A 20,878-nucleotide genomic window follows, 5' to 3' on the forward strand; every position below is an offset into this window, starting at 1 on the left:
ACAGCAGAAGAATACCATCAAACACAAAGAAAAAAAAAAACGACCTAAAGAAAAGCATCCCCATAGCATGATGTTGCCAACTTTTGTCACCAACACCAGCATTCAGGGAGATGTACTGTACAGTGTTAGTGTTCATCTCCAAATATGGGATATTCACATATTTCAGTTCCTCCATAACTTTCTGAGATGTTCAAAGCTTTTGGCTATTGCCTTATAACCAACTCTGCTTTAAAAGTGTCCACAACATTATCCCTGAATTGTCTGTTGTGTTCTTTTGGTCTTCATGAGGCTGTTTGTTCACTAATGCTCTCTTAACAAACCTCTGAGGCCTTCCGAAAACATCTGTATTTATAGTTAAGATTAAATTACACACAGATAGACTGTATTTACAGTCAGATTAGGTGGCATCTGCCTTTGCCAGATTAAAGGGGGCTGAATACATATACAGTACAGACCAAAAGTTTGGACACACCTTTTAATTCAATGAGTTTCCTTTATTTTCATGACTATTGACATTGTAGATTCACACTGAAGGCATCAAAACTATGAAAACACATGTGGAAATATGCACTAAACAAAAAAGTGTAAAACAACTGAAAATACCCCTTATATTCTAGATTCTTCAAAGTAGCAACCTTTTGCTGTGATTACTGCTTTGCACACACTCTGCATTTTCTTGATGAGCTTCAAGAGGTAGTCACCTGAAATGGTTTTCACTTCATAGGTGTGCCCTGTCAGGTTAATAAGTGGGATTTCTTGCCTTATAAATAGTCATGAAAACAAAGAAAACCCATTGAATTAGAAGGTGTGTCCAAACTTTTGGTCTGTACTGTACATGCCACACATATATTTGAGGTTGTAATGAGAAAAATGTAAAATGTTCATGGAGTACTTTTGTTTCTTTGCCTATATTTTTAGATCCATTTAAACATTTTTCTTTATCATTTTCTTTCTAAAATATCTCCATCACCATTAGAAACAAAATAGTAACAAACATCATGGCTTGCATTTTCTTATTAGTATGTTTAACAAATGAGCTGTTTTCCTTATTAATGTTAATGAGTGTGAAACATTACTCTCTTCTTCCACCTAGTGTTTGAAACAAATATTTCTCCGATTTGCAGTTTTGTTATCCTTCTGTTCTAACAAATGACAAATTGGTCAAATGGAAGTTAAGCAAAGTTAGATCCTTAAATTAAAAATGATAAAATATATTGTTATTATAATAAAATCAATTAATTATAATATATGAGCATTGCAGGAGAAATATTAAATATTTAAAAAATGGCTACTTTTTAGGATTTTTGAAAAAAATATGGCTCAGAAGAGAGAGCACTGCATCCTCCCTCTGTTTTTCTGTTTCTCTGATCTGCAGCCATTTATGTGACAGAGAGGAAGTGGTTGAAGGCTGGTCTGTGGTGGAAAACTACAAGGATGCTATTTTTATTTAACCTGTTTAGGAAATGTAACTGCAGTGATTGTTTTTTTTTTTGACACAGACACACAGACAATCTTCAGTTGAGATAATGTGAATAAAGCGTATCTGCTATGTTGTGCTATCAGGGAAATGATTGAAACGTAAGCTTTGACCTTTGGCCTGAAGCTCTCGTAATATCTGCTTCTTTTCTGACCTCTAAAGTGAATAATACCACGCTCATTCAAACTGATGTAATCATACTTTTCACTTGAACTGACATTCGCTCTTGGTAATATCTGTACACACATATGTTGGTGTTTTGTTGCTTCTGAAATGGAGCATTCATCAGATTGACCAGAGCTACAGAGGTATGAAAGGTTTGCTCCCCATGGGTGAAAAACTACTAGCTACTACTAGCTAAACATGTAAGGCACGACCTCTCTGTTTATGTTTTTTTGGCACTTCTCTGAGAATTACAAGTTATTGTAAAATATTTGCTGGAGGAACTTGGTGAAGTTCATTGGTGGTTTTCAGAGATGTTCTTTTGACAGAAACTGCTATATGGACCTATAGCATATGAAAATGAACTACAATGGCTGGTTGCAACAAGCAAACCTCACTGATTATATTATATTGTGTTTGTTTTTAATCAGGCTTATTTCAGAGTTCAGCTTAATCCACATCAGGGCTCCCCAAATCCAGGCTTCGGGGACCAGTGTCCCGTACCTTTTAGATGTGTCTCTGGTCCAACACGCCTGAATCAAATGGCGGATTTAGTTCCTCAGAACGCTTCATGATCTCCAGAGTCCTGCTGAGTATTTGACTTAGGCGTGTTGAAGCAGAGACACATTTAAAACTTGCAGGACAATGGCCCTCAGGCCTGGACTTGAAGACCCCTGACCTAGAGGAACTGTAAACTCAGGACAGAGAAAGATAACAGAACAACAGGCAAACACTGACATCTGCTGGCTGACCAGTGTAATTCAAACTGTCTTATTTCTTGGCGTGAATTCAGAATAGTTAAAAAATATTCAGTCATTGAATATGTGTGCCTATTTAAAATAATATCCAATAAATTAGGCAATTTATTTCAGTAACTCAATTCACAAGTCAAACAGATTATATAGATTACATTTTAATTTTAATAAACAGATCAGAATCTGTTCAGCAAAAATGTTTCTTAAGGCAAATAAACTTGAGACAGTTTTCTCGAGGCATGTTTCAGAGAGAACAATACATTCCTTCATCTCAATTCGTTTTGACTGCTGCAATTTTTGTTGGTGTCAGTCATGCGTCCCTTTCGCATAGCTTCCCAATTTTTTATCAAAAGGCAACACAATAAAGAGACGTGGATTATTCATACAAAAACGTTATTTATTTCTGCCATAAAAAAATAGTCACACAGTAAAATATAATCTGTATATAAAATATAAATTACAAAACACATCTAATGAACAATTGACACATTTCGCATTACCCCTTTGACTGCATGGCATCTCAATCTTGGTCAACAAAAACGCAGATCAACACATAATTCATACGTATGATTCAAAGTGCTTGAGACTCAACGCAAATATTGCAGAAGGCAAAACAGGTCAACCCAAAGACTTGACACCTCTATAGTGGGAACGCTGTAATTCGAGCTGGTTTCTCTGGCAGGACTTCCCACTTCCTGCAAACGTAACATGACAAAGTGCCGACTGTTCATCTCCGGGGGAAATTAGGTGAAAGGTGTCTGGCATGAAGACTTTTGCATATCAGCTCCTGGTAACTACAACCATCATAAATTACATTTTAATAACTTTACACAATCTTAGTTCAGCTTTCGAAAATGTGTTCCGCGCTTTAAAGCCGCAAAAATGGTTTGTGATCTCACTCTTATGACAATGCGAATCAATCCGATTAAGCTAAGTGATTGGACTGATTAATCGATCACATGACCTCGCTGTATTAAAATAAATCACCCACCTGGCTGCATGCGCATCTATAGACAGCAGCAGTTCCTGTCAAATCTGTGCTGCCCTGGTTAATGATTTGCGGGTTATCTCGTACTTAGTACTTGAGCGTGGAGTTTGGAGTCTGCCCTCCCCTCAGATAAAGCAGGACACAAGAGCCTCGGGCTCGCTTTGCGTTTTCTTTTTGGCCTTTTCATTGGTGCCACTTCAGCGGCTTTTGGGGTTTGGATCACCTGGCTGCAGGGAGAGGAGGACGCACAATGTTGGTTCTGGCTGTTTTGTTGCTTTGCGCAGCCACTTCTGTCACAGCTTCTACCAAAGGTGAGTGAATTGGTTCTTGAGATGCTTAGACGCCAGCAGTCCTTTAGATGACAGCTGACTGAAGGCAACTGGTTCACCTGGAGCCTGCAAAACTATTGGTTTGTAGTTGTAATCTTAAAACTTGGACACTTTGCTCAGAACTTGGAAGCTGTTGTTGGACTTTCTGAGCAGTTTTAAGATTTTCAGTCTGGATTTGGGAAAGAAGAAGAAGAATGAATGAATCGATGCAGGCTGGGACTTTCCATCACATTCATAGTCAGAAATCATCTTTCAGAAACAGTCAGAAGGGAAAAAGTCAGATGATAACCTCGTTGACAGTTTACTTTTTAAGTCCCTGAAATATTTAAGGCAGTTTGATGCAACAAATTGACCCTGAATTTCATTTGGTGAAAGTTTAGCACAGACAGCCGGTGATGAAATCAGAAAGTGACACGTCAGTGTGTATTCCCTCATGGCCGAATGACACATCTATCAGAGGGTTTGCCATTAATGTAGCAAGCAGAAGATTACTGAAACACACCCAGTTCAATGATTGAATCAGCTCAACACCATGTCCACTATTCACTAAGAAGAATAAGTAGAGATGAGACGATACAAGTCAAAAGTCTTGTAGGAATTGAAATATAATGGGGAAAGTCCATTGATGTCTTTTTATGGCTGCTTAAAAGTTTTTTTTGTTGTTGTTCAGAAAAAAAAAATCTATTGACAACGATTCTTAGTTTTTCTTGCATACTAAGGTTTGCAAAGAAGATTGTTTCAAACCCAGCAACAAAAATATTTGGCACTATTTTGCACTAGTAAGCAAAACTGTTTCAGCTTAATGGGCTATGAAAAATATTTTAAGACAATTCTGATTACAAAACATCTTTAATAAATGACTAAACTGCTTTCAGTTACTTACACTTTATGGTAATTTTACATTGACAATGATAAGTTAGATGAGCGTTTCATTGTAGCGCCTTGTCATCTTGACTTTGCTTCAAGTTGCATTTCCTATTTTACCAGGTGCTGCTGCTGCTGCTGCTGCTGGACCCCGGCTGAACAATAACCAGCTGTACAAATTCAGCTACACCACTGAGCTCCTGCTGGACAAGGCTCAGGGGTCAAAGGAGGGCAGTGCCGGCTACAGAATCTCAAGCGATGTGAACATTAACCTTGTATGGAGAGATCCGAGCAACAAGGATGACCAGCTGATTCAGCTGGCTGTATGTAGGCCCAAAAAATTACTTTTCCAGTTCTCTAAATAAGGTTCTCCTTTAGAATAAAAGTACATTTGATAATTTCCTTAAGAGGTTACTCTCTTCAACAGATCTCAAATGTGAGGATTGAGCCCGTGACTGAGAGGTCAGAGAAAAACAACATCCTTCATGGAGCCACGGCCGAAAGCATCTTGGGGAAAACCAAACTAGCAGCTCTAACAAAACCTTTCCTGGTGCATCTGAAAAATGGGAAGGTGAGAACTTCAACACTACCACTCATTTTTAACATCTGTAGCTACAGCGTCTGCAATTTCTTGCAATGATATTAAGTGGAGTGTCCAGAATAGCTTTTGACCCCAGATATAACACACCGTTTACTATAGCCAGAGAGCAATTCTTGAAAAGGCTATCTGTAGTATACAAGTACTGATATGCAGGCATGTGCAGGAGTGGAGGAAAGCCAGGCAGATGTCTGCAGCGCATTCTAATTTTTTTTTTCTATTTGCATAGTGTTAAAGTGATGATGCTGGCAGGGGAAATACCAGAAATGTGTGTGTGTTTATCAAAGGTCAGCTGATTCAGAAGGTCAATGTCTAAATTTATGAATGAGTCAGGGTAAAATAAATGGTTGTAGGTTGGTGGAAGAATATCTTAGTGAGGTAAACTATTAATGTGAATGATGTCAGTGTCTTTGATAACCTGTTGAGTCCAGATATAAAGGAGACCTCAAATGAAATTTACCTTAATAGAGATCTTAATGGTGTTAGTAGTAGATTTAGTAGTTTAAAAAAAAGAGTTATTTATTGTTTCCATTCCAGGTGTTTAGTAGTGCTGAAAAGGTTTGAGAATTTTTTGAGTCTTGAATAAACTATATTTAAAATGATAAAATGATTAATAAAAAAACACTCACAATATTTTATTTTAGACTTTCATTCTTGAGTATTCAATGATACTATTGTGATAAGAGAGTATGTCAGACTATGTTTATGAGAGAATAGTTGTAAATGACAACAGAGGACATTTTAAGCTGCTTCTAGCATCTTATATTAGCAGGTAGTGCTGCTAGAACAACATTCTGCTGTTGACCTACATCAGTGAAATAATGTAGGCGTTTACATTTACTGATATTTCCAAAAGGATGCCAACATTTCCAAATCCAACATGTTGCATGATAGACAAAGGTTGCTTTTCTGAAGCTTTTTTGTCATTTTACCATCTTTCTCTCCCACATCCTGATTTAATGTGATATGTTTAAAGAACTCTTCTCCTTTAAGCGGCTCCTTACATATTTATGCTTCCAATCTAAAACTGCACTTTCTTTTTTTGTTATCTGTTTTTTGGATCTGCATACATTTTCCTTAAAATACTCTAAAGGTTGGCTGCCATGTTTAAAAACTAATCCACTTTTTCTTCTCTCATTTTTAAGCATGCATATTAATGGAAATGGTTGTATTTTTTTTCTAAACAGTTTATTTAGGATGTGTAATTTACTTTGTTGCATTTTCTTCTCATCTCTCAACTTTGTGTTCACGACAAAACCAAAGTTGGATTCTTCAAAGTACAGTAACATGGTTTAAAATAATGAAGAAAGGAAATTGGCATATTCATTATTGAAAGACTTATCAGAAAATGTCACTTATGTCCACAATAAACTGCTGTATAGCTTGGAAATTTAATTACTAAATGGCTTATAATTTATTGTCAGACAGTTTTCTTCCAAGTAACAATTTGTTCTTTCGTAGCTTAAAGCAGACTTTGAAAATATTTAGATTGACTTTATCCTATAAGAAGCACCTTACTGTAATATAAATTTTATTCTAGGATAAATAAATCCATCCTCTCTACTCAGAAATGTTTCCAAGACATTTTCTTCCTGTCTTTTCTACAGTGCAGACAGAATAAAATTAATTTTAAGGTTTCCAATAAAGAAGAAACATTTTTGTTTGTCAAACGGGTAGACGAGTTTCCACTGGTGTTGTCAGATTATTTATACCAGCCAGAAAGGGGGAGGAATAACACACAGTAGCAGCAGATGGCCTATTTATGGAAGTCCTATCTGATATTATGGCTGAGTACCACAAATAAATATTATACTGTAAAGGAAACATTGTAGGATGATGTAATTGGCTCCGTTCTACATTCATGACCTGGAAACTGTGTGTCATTGAGCTAAACTGAACCCCTGTTTGGAGAAGTTTGGCAGGTAACGTTTTGGTGGCCTGTATAATCTCTAAAGGGATTTGTGCAGCCATTTTGATTTTCAAAAATGTTTAATTCCAGTGAAATCTTCCATTGTACTAGATTAAACATGTTTTATCTCGGCAGTTAATGGTTGGGTTTTGGTTGACATGGCAATAATAGATTGCTTTATTTCTGTTTTAATACAGCAAAATAAAAGTAATTTTCTCTTTTCTTATATGAAAGCATAGCTCTTAAAGAAAAGCTTTACATAGAACTTAGTCAATATTTATATTTTTGCCCATTTCTAATTGGTACAAAATGCACCAAATATTTAACTATATTTAATACTTAAGGTACTCGGTCTCATCGTTTGTTTTTAGATAACTTCCAAAAAAAATTGAATGGTAAAATGCCACACATGGAAAATCCATTCTTGGTACATAAAAGCTAGTTTTTAAAGTGAAAGAAAATGGTAGAAAATAGATCCAGATGCATCCACTTATGGGAAAAAACCAGCAACGAACAAAAGTTTTACGTATGCACTATACCAAAATGTCTCTCCTTTGACTGATCATCAACATATTCCAGTCCTTGGAGATCTAATCTATAGAAAAAGTGAAATTCCACTTGTCTAACTTTTAACATATGAATTTCAACAAATTACCGCATGATTATTCCTAATTTCATATATTCAACACAGCAGTAACATTTTAGTCATTTTTGTGAGAATGTCGGGCACAACATTTCCAGTTTAATCCATTGTTTTATTTTCAACATTTAAAAAAAATTCTGACATTTACTAAATCATCATTAGCCTCATTCACAGTGTTGATAGCTGGCAATAAAAAGTTGGCAGTCAGGTCTATATGTATGTAAATTTGACTAACTCTCAGCACAATTTCAGTGAAATGTCACAAAGCTCACACAAAACTACTTTACTCCATATGCTGAAGAAATGTCTGATGTATTTCAATTCTGACTCTTTAGCATTATCAAGCCACATATCTTGTTACCATCAGAGGTTCAATAGTAAAGTATCACACTAATAATTGCCTTAAACAATCCTTAAATATTATTGTTAGGGGCATCAGAAGGTCAACAATTTACTTCTAACTAAGTAGCTATTAAAAACTCATTCAGTAACTATAGGTGCTAATGCTGTAATAGTCTGAGTGTGGTTTTGATCTGGACTCCAGAGAGTAACATAAAATGTAAATAGTGTCAGATATCATAACTATGCACATATGTTTGTGAACACAAATGTACCATAGGAAACTGACACCCTGGATGCCTTTGTGAAGGCTGCTTTGCTCAGTAGCTAATTTATCTACAGGTCAAAGTTTTGCTGCATATCATTTCAAAGCATATTTTTTCTTTTGACGTGTTGCTTTCTTTCTTACACATCCCATGCAGATAAAGGCATTCTATTCCTACTGGTCAGAACCTGCAACCATCAAGAATTTAAAAAGAGGCATCAGCAGCTTGTTGCAGTTTCAGATCCATACCGGGAAAGTTGTTGAGGTAAAGAGCATTGCAATATTTACTCACCAGAAGTGATTGTATAATTTTTTTTTTTCAATGCTTGCAAATTGGTAAACAAACTCAAACCATGTCGTACAACAGAATGATGTTTCCGGAAGGTGCACAGTTCAGTATCAAGCAACACAAGTTCAAGTTACAAGAACCAAAATCCTGGAGACGTGTAAGACTTCAGAGTCCGGATTTACCACACATAGTACGGTCAGTCAGCTTTCAGAACAACTCGTCATCTTATAGAAGAAGTGATCAGTTGTAAAGTTCTAAAATGTCATTTAATATCTTCTCCCATCCAGGTATTGGGTGTAAATAGGAAGTCCAGTTCTGTTACAGTGTTTAAACTTGAAGATGGTTTCATCCGGTCAGCAGAGGCTGAAGAAACTCACTTTCTGGCTGTTAATGCTCACCGACCCACTGCTGCTAAAATCCTATCCAGGTAATAGGGTAATATAAGGTTATCTACAAAAAGTTGAATGTAATTGTATTGTTTTTTTTTACCCATATAAAAAAATGGGTAAACACATTTTTATATGTTTTATAACCTAAACATATAAAGATGTTTAGGTTTGTTATAACTAGCTCTGTGACTGGAAACTCTACAGTATATGTCCACATTATTGTTTCCTAGACAATCCCTGGTGCTGCTGGGTAAAGAGGCCGGACCATTTGAGGCAGCTGGAAAGGACGTTGCTGGAGTCGTCAAGTCAGTAGATGAAAAACTGGCAGCTGTTGGTGTTGTTCCTGAGAAACTAAAAACCCAATGCAAAGGCTGTCCTTCAGTAAGTACAAATTATTCTTCACACACTATATCTTCACTCTGTACTCATACACAAAGATGGGTTGGTTTTGAAATTACTGTATGGTGGTAGAGATTTGTTTCATCCACATAAGAAAACTTAGAAATTTCCTGAAAGGGTAAATATGATAAATGGTAAATGGACTGAACTGAGCTTTGCAAATGAACAAATATCACATTTTAGAGCCAGAAAAACCTCCTAAAAGTCAAGAAAGTATTCAAAGTAAAAATAAATCACAATCGACCTTTACAATGATTTTTCGAAACAGGCAAGCAATTTTAAAATTCAAGATTTTGAAACGCCTCATAAATTGAAAGGTACTCCCAGATATGGGTAGCGTGTCATTTGAAGCTGCAGAGAGGATGACTATCCATTTTAACATAAATCATGTCAAACTGATGTGCGTTTACTGGCAACACATGGAGCACAACACATTCCTATGCAGAGAATCTTGCTAGGTAGGAAAAGATAAGTTGGGTGATATTTGAGAAAGTGAAGCCAGTGGACATTTTCTAACCCATCAAAGCTAGTCTCTTTGTTAACAGCAACTATTTTTTTCTTAGACTCCAAGCCAAATGAAAGATAGATTGTATTTTGACTTCCTTTCCAACCCACAGAATTAGATTTTTATAACAAGATTCCTGCAGTGCTTTTAAATCCTAATAATTAAAACATGAACTGATTACATGGACTTTCAGCTGCTTTCATTCACTGTTTTTACTTTATAACATGGCCGCATGTTTGGTTAGTTTAACAATGACAGCTGGTTGGAAAATGGTTAGTTCAAACACCCATGTTACTGGCAGGTTATAGTCATGAGAGAGTGCTTTTAAATCTCTGTGTAAGGTGCCAGTTTGCTGTGTCTCCCTGCTGCTCTTAGACAACATTTCTATTGACTTTGTCTTTGAACTCGTACTCGATCTGCAGACATTGCTATCACTACGTTGTAATCTACATTGACTTCCATATGTTCCTATCATGTTTTTTTTTTCTCACACATTTATCAACTTTCAGCATTGAAACAAAATGGAGCATAATTGAAAATGAAGAGTTATGCAAATGATACATGTATCCACTTTAAGTAGTTTCCCAAATGGCTTTTTGTATCTCCACGGTACTCCCAATAAGCAGCTAAACATCAAATTTTTTTCAATTCACTGATTATAAAAAGCAACAGTACAGGATTATAATTCATCCAGTTATTATTGTCTTTTTACACATTCTCTGACAAGTTGGACAAGTGTTTATGACAAAATAAATTTTTTTAACACACCGTAACTAATCGGACTCAGTGTATTTTTGTACTTGAAACACTGACTGAAGATGATATGTCCTCTAATCCTTTTCTGCCCCCTGTGTTCCCCACACTTAGCTCTTCGAACATTGGCAGGCGGCGCAAAAGCAGCTGGAGCCAGCGAGCCTGTCCAAAGCCATGGCTCCTCGCAGCTTCCTGGGCTTCATTCAGAGCATTAGGAAGGCGTCCAAGGACGAGATTCTCAAAGTTCTGAAAAGCGCCAGCAAGACAACCCTGTAAACCAGATCCTACCTTTTATATATAGAGATTTTATGACTCTGCTTCTCACTTAACCTGAAAATGTTACATTCTAAGAATCTGTGAGTGCAACTATCCTACCAAAGTGTTAACATTTGTTGCTTTAATTACTTTCTGCTTCTGTCAGACCTCAGGTGGTAGACGCAGTGACTTCTTCTCAAACCCCTGCATCTCTGGATGCCATGCTTGAGTTTCTTAATTTCACCGACGCAAAGGGTTCCGTTCTGCAGGAGCGTTTTCTCTATGCATGTGGCTTTGCCTCCCATCCCAATGAGAGAATGCTCCAGGCTCTGCTGGTAGGTGTAGTGCAGAGCAGAGCTTTGACATGTGCTCACAACAGACAGAGGATTTTGTTTAGTTTTACACATTTTAGACAAACCTCAAACTGTTTTCTGTAATCACTTGGCAGGTCCTTTACCTGAACGTGGCTTATGGAAATGGTACACATGTAACATGTATGAGTACAAACAGTGCTTTTCCAAAAATGTTCACAGTTGTTAAAATTTCCTCCATTTTGTTTTGTTACAGCCACACACAAATAAAATGCATTTTTATTTATTTTCATTTTTGTTGATGCTCTAAAGCAAAATGGAAAAGTTTACATGATTTTAAAAATCATTTATTTAAAAAAAAGTGAAAAAGCAACATGTTGGCAGGTTTGCTATGATGCCATACATTTTTGGATGATTATTTTAATGCCACTGAATGTGATGTTCATAGTTTGGGACACTGTTCTTTAAACTTCTGAATAGAAATACATCTCACATTTTTCAGACTTTTACTGGTAAACAAATTGAAAATCATGTATCCTATTTCTTTCATGTTACAAATATACGCTTATTCATAATTTATAACACTATTTCCCAAGCAAAATTTATTGAATTTTCTGGTTGACAAAATGTGAAAAAATGGAAGGGGAGTGACAAAATTTCTGCAGTACTGTAAGTGCATTACTTTTCAAGAAACTGTAAAAATTTTCTCTTTGCAGAACATTGCTAAGGGAAAGATCTGCAGCACGGAAATCAAAGAATCTGTGGTGATCATCATGGGAGCTCTGGTCCACAAGCTGTGTCTGAAAGGAAGCTGTAATTTATCGGTGAGCTTCCAGGAAAATCTTTTAAAAAAAGCTAAAGTTACCAGAATTTTATACCTTAATGCACACTTCTGTATGGTACCAGAATTTGTGTTCTCCTGAGAATTGGTTTTGAGATTGAATATTTTTCCATTTCAGACAGTGGTGCAGGTGAAGAAGATGATTTTAGAAGGTCCTGAAAGCACGCAGGTTGAGTCCGAGGTCCAGATGTACCTTCTGGCACTGAAGAACTCTCTGCTTCCTGAGGCCATTCCCATCCTCACAAAGATTGCAGAGTCGGAGGTGGGATCTTACAGCACCATTGCCCTTACAGCCCTGGAGAGATATGACGTCAGCCTCATCACCCCAGAGGTAAACCACAGCAAACATTACAGCTCGTTTAATGGGTTTTACTCCCATGTACATGTAGACTGACTGACCTCAAACTTTTCTCCCACTTTCCAGGTCAAACAGACTGTGAACAGGATTTACCACCAGAACAGGCGAATCTATGAGAAGAACGTAAGAGCTGCTGCTGCTGACGTCATCCTCAGTAGCAACCCTTCATACATCGAGGTGAAAAATCTGCTTCTGTCCATCGGAAACCTGCCGCATGAAATGAACAAGTACATGCTGTCGAAGATCCAAGACATCCTTCGCTTTCAAATGCCAGCCAGGTTTGTTATACAGGAAGCTCAGACTGACAGAGCAGTCAGTCCAACAAACCTAAACATAGACTCATATGTAGAACATAATAAGATAACATTAATTTATTCCTTGCATTTCTGCAGCAAAATTATACGACAAGCTTTGGAGGACATGATTTCCCATAACTATGATCGCTTTGCTAAAGTTGGGTCATCGTCTGCATTCTCAGGATTCATGGCCCGTAAGTAACAGAAACATATTTTTTTCTATCCTGAAAATGCTTTGTATTGCTAAAGGTTTCATAATCCTTGAATGTCTTTCAGTTTTAGTCAAACTTAAATGTATTTTACCAGGAATTTTATGTGACAGACAAACACAAAGTTGAACATAACAGCTGCAACTTTGGACTGCCTCTACCAGCCTTAAGTATGTAGGGACTGAACCTTCTACCCATTCCTCTTTGCAAAATAGCTCAAGCTCAGTCAGATTTGATGGAAAGTGTCTGTCCATATCAGTTTTCACATATTTCAACAGATTTTTAATGAACTTAGGCCTATATTGAATATCTTTATTCGTATTATACACCGTTCCATTGTAGCTCTGACATTCTCTTCCTGTATTGTGAAGGTGGACTTTATTTTTGAGTGTCAGATTGCAGGTTGATTTAAATGCTGCAATTTCTGATTTTTACCTGTCAAAACTTTTCAACTTTGTCTCTTGTACCACTTTTAATTAATTATGACTTTGTCTTGGTGTGTCATATAAATTCCCGATTAAATACAATGAGAGTTGGGGCGTGCCGTGGTGGTGTAGGGGTTAGTGCGACCCACATTTGGAGGCCTCAAGTCCTTGACGCGGCTGTCGCGGGTTCGACTCCCGGACCCGGCGACGTTTGCCGCATGTCTTCCCCCCTCTCCTTCCCCCTTTCCTGTCAGCCTACTTCATGAAAAGGGACTCTAGAGCCCACAAAAAGACCCCCTGGAGGGGTTAAAAAAAAAAATACCATGAGAGTTTTGGGTTTACTGTGGCAAGATGTGAAAAAAGTTCAAAAGTTATGGCTACTTATGCCAGGCACCTGTGATACTATTTCTACAGGCTGCAACTTGGTGAAAATAGGCATGGAAAATCAAAGCTGTTAAAATGATCACTGAATTGAAACATTTTACAGAAGCATTTTATATTGGTCTTGAATAAATAACAAAAAGACTGAAATAAAACAACCCACTGTTTCCACAGAATCTCCTGATGTGACCTCGACGTACAGTTTGGACATCCTGTACTCAGGCTCTGGTATCCTCAGAAGAAGCAACATGAATATTTATGGTGCCAGTCAAGGTTCAATGCTACATGGACTGCAGGTGCACACACAAGGACACACAAGTTTTTATTATTATTACTTTGTCGAAAAAATCTGGCTTATTCTAATCTGATATTTCTTGTTGTCTTTCAGGTGGCGATTGAGGCTCAGGGTTTAGAGTCTCTAATCGCTGCCACTCCCGATGAGGGAGAGGAAGACCTGGAGTCGTTTGCTGGTATGTCAGCTCTGCTGTTCGATGTTCAGCTGCGACCCGTCACGTTCTTCAAGGGTTACAGTGACCTCATGTCCAAAATGTTCTCCATGACCGGGGAGCCAATGAACGTGGTGAAAGGACTCATCCTGCTCACGGATCACTCTGAGGTACACGGCTTAACACAGAGAGCTTTTGCATTTTTTAAAGTGGAATCCTATTTAAAGCTCTTATGGAAAACAGAACAATATTGTGTGTAGAGGTCCAGCTTTTTTGTTTTCCTTTTTTAATAGCTCCAACCACAATGGAGCTAAACTCAACTTAATAAGCACGTTAGCGGATGCTGAGCAGAAAAGGCGCTCGTAAACCATGTTTAACATGTGCGCCATATGGTGTCTATTAATTTACAGATATGGCGCATATATATCAAGCTTCTCTCACCAGAGCTTTGGTATGTCTGTGTCAAGCCCCCAATAGCTTTAGCCTTAAAGAGAACAGTGCCTGAAGTGCTGGATGCCATCACTTAAACAGGTTGATGAAGCCATAATTGTCCTATTTTTGAAAAGGGAGCTGTCCATTTTGACTTCTGTGCCCTTTCTGTTATAATAAATAAAATGCTGTCTAAGGAAATGTCAATCACTCAGTTAAATACTGCTGATTTGATTCTCAGCAAATTCACTGATGCCGCTAATTAAATTGTGGAAAAAGGCTTAAAATAAGATCAGCTATATTAAGAATTTCACACTAAAAGAGAAAAAAAATCTTTAATTTGGTATTTTCAGTGTTGTAAATCTCACTTCAACAAATAAATTGATGCAGATGACAAGTATTGTATAACCCCCTTTTGTCAAAAGGGACTAACTTTTTATTTTTGTTATTTTTACTTTTCAAAAATAGGACAATAATACCTTCATCAACCTGTTATATCATTTTATTTTATTTAATTAATTTATTTATTTACTTTTTAAATTTTTTTTTACAAACATTTTGGTTTTATTTAAATAAAAAATATTTGGGATGCTATTGCTGGCTATAAACAATAAAAAAACAGTAATTTCTTAACATGAGATCCCCCGTCACTGAATAATTGTCCACAAATTTAAAGTTAGATTTCTTTTTTGAGTTTGAGTCTACAGTTTCAGCAATACAGCATTGTCATTCTAGGTTGTTTATCACCAAATATATGACTAATCTAATATATGTAACTTAAATTCAGCAGAGAAATATTGCAATGTTTGCTATGAATTTTGTCTTTGTAGAATTTTATTATGGAAATAATAAAAAAATGCACAAATTTAACAATGAAACATTCTTCCTTACTCAGACAGCCCTAATCTCAAAACTTCACTCTTGTGCATTTTGTTTCGATTTGTCATCCTGCAGGTCATCCAGCTTCAGTCAGGTCTGAAGGCGAATGCAGAGTTTCAAGGAGGCTTAGCCATTGACATTTCCGGAGGGATGGAGATAAGCCTGTGGTACAGAGAGTCAAAAACCAGCGTCAATAACAGGTACCGGTCAAAAACGCTGATATAAACAACTTGCGTCATCAGAGAATATGCTCTCTGCATCTGGGTCCTGGCCAAAGTTCAGTCACGTAAATTTATGGATTAACTCACCAAGTCAAAGAAGTGCTATATGTGCCGTATGACTTAATGCACACGCAGGTCAAAGGCCTGGTTGACATTTACACAATTCTTAGAAAACAATCTTGGTGCCTTGAAAGGAAGATAATTTTAGAGGTTCCTGCCATGTCACTCAGTTTGACAGGATTTCTGTTGATGCTAGGTTTATCTGAACTTTAGCAGGTCTATAAGTACCGTCTGATTCATCCGTTCCATCGGCTCTCTGGCTGTGCTCCAGGATTGCGCTTCACGCCCGGACCCTTTGTCGTGTGCCGGCGACGTCGGGTTGTGTCTGAGTCTCTATTTTAAAAGCATTACAGTCAACACACGACAGTAGCTGCTGAATATGGAGCACGTCATCACTTCTGAATCAGATGGCTCGTGGCATCAGGTGATGAAACGGGGCTTAAAAGGAACGCAAGAGAATTTAAACCTTTAAATATGGTTTTATGGCTGAGCTAACTCATGCTGTCGTGTCACTTTAAGTCAAGTTTAGGTTACACGGTAAATTAAGAAAGACAACTATTTTAATGTTTTAAATTATTGGATTCAGTACACTTCGGAGGATCGCCACTTAGACTAGATGTTATTGTGCTTTTTTTTTTATTTTTATAAATCTCACCTTTTCTTTACAACTGGACTGATCCATGTCTTCAGGATTAGTTGTGTGCATGCAAATGGCAGAGGCAGGTGAATGGCCAAGCATAGCTGCACCTCTCCACTGCTGATAATAGACTGGATGCCATGGATATGTATAGGGCAACACCAAACCACAATAGCCTTGCCAGCTTGCCTGGCTGGTCTCCCCGGGCAAAGTTAGAAAAGTTTTTTTTTTTCTTTTTTGTTTCTTAATTTGAAACACAAGGTAAATAAAATATCTGGGACAGGTAATACTATGTTGAAAAACTATTTTATTGTTCTGTTTTTTAATCAGGAAATGATTTAGCACAGAGAACAATAGAGGTAATGGGGTTTGGGATTTTGGTTAAACCAGTTAAAAATCTGTCTAAAGCTGTGAAGACTCGAGATGTTTCCTTACATCAAAGTGCACAAACATTTTAGACCTTACTGGCACACATGTACGTTCATTCCTATTTGTGTCAGGTCATCTGTATCAGATTGATCATCTCAGGAGTCTACAGTTTTTCACAGCCTAATGGGCGGCAATATTCAAAGTATTTTTTATAGCTTTCTCAGCAGTTATTGTTACTAAAGTTAGGAGTTGACACTTGAAAAATGTTTTTAACCAATGAAAAATAGTAGAATGTGTCATTTGCTCTGGTAGTAGCTGATATTAGAAATTATTTGTCTCAATTATTTGTGTTTAAATACAAAGGAGCGCTTTATCTGATAGATATTTTACAACACAATGCACACTACTTATTTAATAAGATGCAAACAATCAAATGTACTCATTCAGAATTTATGCTGGGAGTTTTCACCACATTCTGCATGTGAGCCGTATTGAATGCAAAACTGGCAGCTGTTCAGCAAGCTTTGACTTTTTCATTAAAGGCTAGATCATTTTGGGAGGCTTTTCTCTCCCCTTCATAAATGAAATTATGATTTGAAAGTTTCCTTTAGCATTTACTGGGATTATCTTTGTGTGTTATTAAAGCTTGTTTGATATGAGACAAATGTAACACAAATAAATCTGGAAAGTACACCTATTCATGATGCTGTGCAGCTGATCTCCATGTGCATAGAAATGATCATGTTTGATGTTTAATCCAACAGTTTTTCAAATAATACCTTTCTTTGGTGTAACTCCAACATGCAACCCTGACTTTAAGGAGCTTATGAACTGAGCTGTTTGCTATTGAACGCTCACTTTTCTTGATCTCATTAACCTTGCTTTTGCTTGGTTCTCTCCCCAGAGGAGCCTTAGTGGTCACTGGCAACGTAACGGTGGACATGGACTTTTTGAGGGCTGGTGTGGAGGTCAGCTTTGACACAGAAGCCTCTCTGGACTTCATCACCACAGTCCAGTTCTCTGAATATCCCTTCCTGGTGTGCATGCAGATGGACAAGGCTACCTTCCCTGTCAGGTAGACTCTATCCCAAATAGTCTGGCTTTCCTTTAGCTAATTCAAGCTTTAACTTTTTGTTTGTGTTTTCTTTTTTCTGTTTTTTTAGTGAATACTTTTCCAGGTATGAGAGCCTGTCATCAGGGAAGAGTATTATGTCACGAAAGGCTAAAAAGCAGCTTGTGCCTGGCTCTGAGTTCCCTCTCCATCAGGAGAACTCCAACATGTGCAAAAGGGTTTTTGAGTCCAGCTGGTAGAGAAGACATCCGGATGTGTCGACTACCAAAGGATTTACTGGATTCGCAGACGGTTGTCACATGCTTACACTGAAAAAGCAGGTCTTGATTTCTCAGGCAATGAAAGATCATCAAGAGTGGAAAAAAAGAGAAATGGTTAATGTTTTTAGTAACGTTTACATTCCTGTGAGTATTTAAGGGGTGCTGGTCATTTTGCTGCTTCATCATTTCATGTTCTTACATTTTTGGCCATATTCTGTCTATCTTTCTTATTTGAATATGTAAATAGTCGTCTTGCCACAGAATATTTTGTTCCGACTATACCTCAAATCGCTCTGGGATGTTTAATGCCTACTTTCACATTTTGAGAATTTAAAGTTATCTTTATATAATTTACTCATTGTCTTCTATTTAAAAATGTGGTTATGTGATGCTTAAAAGAATGATGATGCTTATAATTATTTGGTTTGATCATGTCTCGTAGTTGTAGAATCTCTGAGATCAGAACTACAATAAATGGAAGAAGTTGTAAAATAATACACAATTAAATCAAATATGAGATTAGAGCATATTTAGTATCATTTATCTCCATAAATGCTGAACTAGAATGATAAACTGACATGAAATTATTCTGTGCTAAATGACTACAAATTTAGTACTAAATAATTTCTTCACAGGTAAACAGAAGAAGGGTGTTAAAGTGTTGCTAAAAAAAGAGGACATGAATTGGCGAAGGGGCAAAAATGACCCAGTTATATTTAAATCATTTTGATTTAATGTTTTTGTCAGAAATTGGGAGCTCTCACATTTTGTGTTTTTGGATTACTTTGAAAATGATATTTATGATGGGCACATATAATAAACTATGTGAGGCTACAGTGAAGAAGAAGTTGTAAATACTGATGAAGCTGGAAAAAGTGCATAAGCTTTCAAGACCAGAAAACTCTTTCCTGACTACGATATTGTATTTTTTAAATAAATTTGCTGAATGAGACTGGACATGTGAGATTAACAGAGTAATGTTGTTTTTAATTGTATTTGTCATAATCGAGTTGTTTATAACTCTGACAGGCAAAATAAATATCAGAACATTGTTTTCTGTATTTGTACTTGCAAGAGTAATAATGTAAGTTGAATATTAAAATATGAGCCAATCAACACTTCTATTGACTGAAAATGATTAAAACAGTTTATAATTTTAATGTGATAGAATAAACACATTAGACAAAATCCTTTAAATCCAGTATCCACCCCTCTAAATTTGTAAACAGAGACCATGTCTGTATAATCTGGTCTCTGCATGAATTTAGTTGTGTGAAGACCTCAGAGGATTATTAGAGAACATCAGTGAATAAACTGCATCACTGAGATCAAGTAAAGTAGCAAACAGATCAGATAGCATTCTACAATTTACCAACAATTCATCAAAAGAACCCCCCACTTGATGACTTTGTGTTTCTGTGTTTAATATGATGTAAAGCACTTTGAAATGCCTTGCTGCTGAAATGTGCTATACAAATAAAATTTTATTGAAAACAGACCGGAACAGCCTTGCTTGTAGAGGAAACGGGAGCCATGTAGAGGAAGAATCTCTAGCTACAAGAGACTTGGCCATGGCCACAACTGAATGGTTATAGATTAAAGCATATTTATGTGTACGGCCCAGCGAAGTCAAGACCTAAGTCGATTATAACTTATGGCAAGACTTGAAAATTGATGTTATTCTTTCAATTTGAGGGAGCTTGATGAATTTAGCTGAGAAGGGCCAAACATAATCCAAACAATTTGCAGATGGTGAGGTGAGGTGAGGTGAGGTGTGGGGGCCAGTGCCGGCCACATCTTCAGATTTTCAGGACCAAAATGAGTTGGGGACAATATTTTTTGCTTTCAGTTTTGGCAGTATGAAGATTCAATAATTGTTTAATTCTGATCACAGATTTAACTTTGCATGTGCAGAAATAATTTGAAATAATTCATACACATAGATTTTTACATAGACAACGTTAATGATGGTAGTGTTTTCCTTCTGTCTGTTGAATAAAAACTATTTCAGCATGTAAATGTTATCAATTCATCTGACAGATAATAAATATGTTAAAATCCATGTACTTTGGTTCTTGGACTGTTTCAAGGAAACATATCTCAGACAATTTTAGCAAAAGTCTGCAAAGAGAAGACATACTTTGACGGCTTAAACATGACACTCCCTCACTGATCCAGGTAAGGCCATAAATCTTGAGTCTTCCCGTGTCACAACTGTGACATCAGAGCCCCTGCTGGCATCCAAAAGCAACAACTGGGCCCTAATGTAGATTCTTTAGAAAGCACAGGGAGCAGCTGGGGGCAAGCGGGTGTCTGCCAGTCTCACTGCATCCACGGCAACCAAGTAAACACAGCAGCAAACTGTCAGGTTAAACTTAAGCACCACCGGGTGATGTTTCACTGTCACCAGAAAGCTAACCTCGCACGCACGGCACATGCCAAACGTGTTCTTCTGCTGGCATAAATCTACTTGATTGCCTCTCACCTATGTTATTCTGAAGTTATTTGATCTTATTTTGTGCATTTGTGTTCAAATGTGTTCTTAGTTTTCTTGCCTGAATGATGCCCTGCCCGACCTCCACCCACGGCCTGTTAACATTAGCATAACACTTTACTATTTTTCTAAAAGATTTGGCACAATAAATAAAATTAATTGCAAGTACAATTTATTACAACAAAACATTAATGAAATAAACACATAATATCCTACTTTTGTGGCTTACAATATGAATATGTAAGAATTCCTTTTGTACAACCAGAGGAAA

The 20,878-nt window shown here is 37.0% G+C and overlaps 1 protein-coding gene across 2 annotated transcripts; it reads left to right on the forward strand.

Annotated features, from left to right (window-relative positions):
* Nucleotides 1–2,954: 2,954 nt before the first annotated feature.
* mttp (microsomal triglyceride transfer protein) lies at nucleotides 2,955–19,229 on the forward strand. 2 transcript variants are annotated; one of them, XM_032564205.1, is made up of 18 exons: nucleotides 2,955–3,693; nucleotides 4,699–4,898; nucleotides 5,003–5,146; nucleotides 8,487–8,594; nucleotides 8,697–8,813; nucleotides 8,906–9,045; nucleotides 9,238–9,388; nucleotides 10,779–10,936; nucleotides 11,086–11,254; nucleotides 11,947–12,054; nucleotides 12,190–12,402; nucleotides 12,496–12,707; nucleotides 12,822–12,919; nucleotides 13,915–14,036; nucleotides 14,129–14,356; nucleotides 15,570–15,694; nucleotides 17,686–17,856; nucleotides 17,945–19,229. In XM_032564205.1, exons 1-18 carry the CDS (start codon nucleotides 3,633–3,635, stop codon nucleotides 18,090–18,092), a joined length of 2,673 nt encoding a protein of 890 aa, XP_032420096.1. In that variant the 5' UTR covers nucleotides 2,955–3,632; the 3' UTR covers nucleotides 18,093–19,229. The 2 variants fall into 2 exon arrangements, with proteins under 2 accessions (XP_032420096.1, XP_032420097.1); XM_032564206.1 differs by having other exon boundaries at nucleotides 2,959–3,694; nucleotides 4,706–4,898.
* The last annotated feature ends 1,649 nt before the right edge of the window (nucleotides 19,230–20,878 follow it).

Source organism: Xiphophorus hellerii, chromosome 5, assembly GCF_003331165.1.
Source record: "Xiphophorus hellerii strain 12219 chromosome 5, Xiphophorus_hellerii-4.1, whole genome shotgun sequence".
NCBI lineage: Eukaryota > Metazoa > Chordata > Actinopteri > Cyprinodontiformes > Poeciliidae > Xiphophorus > Xiphophorus hellerii.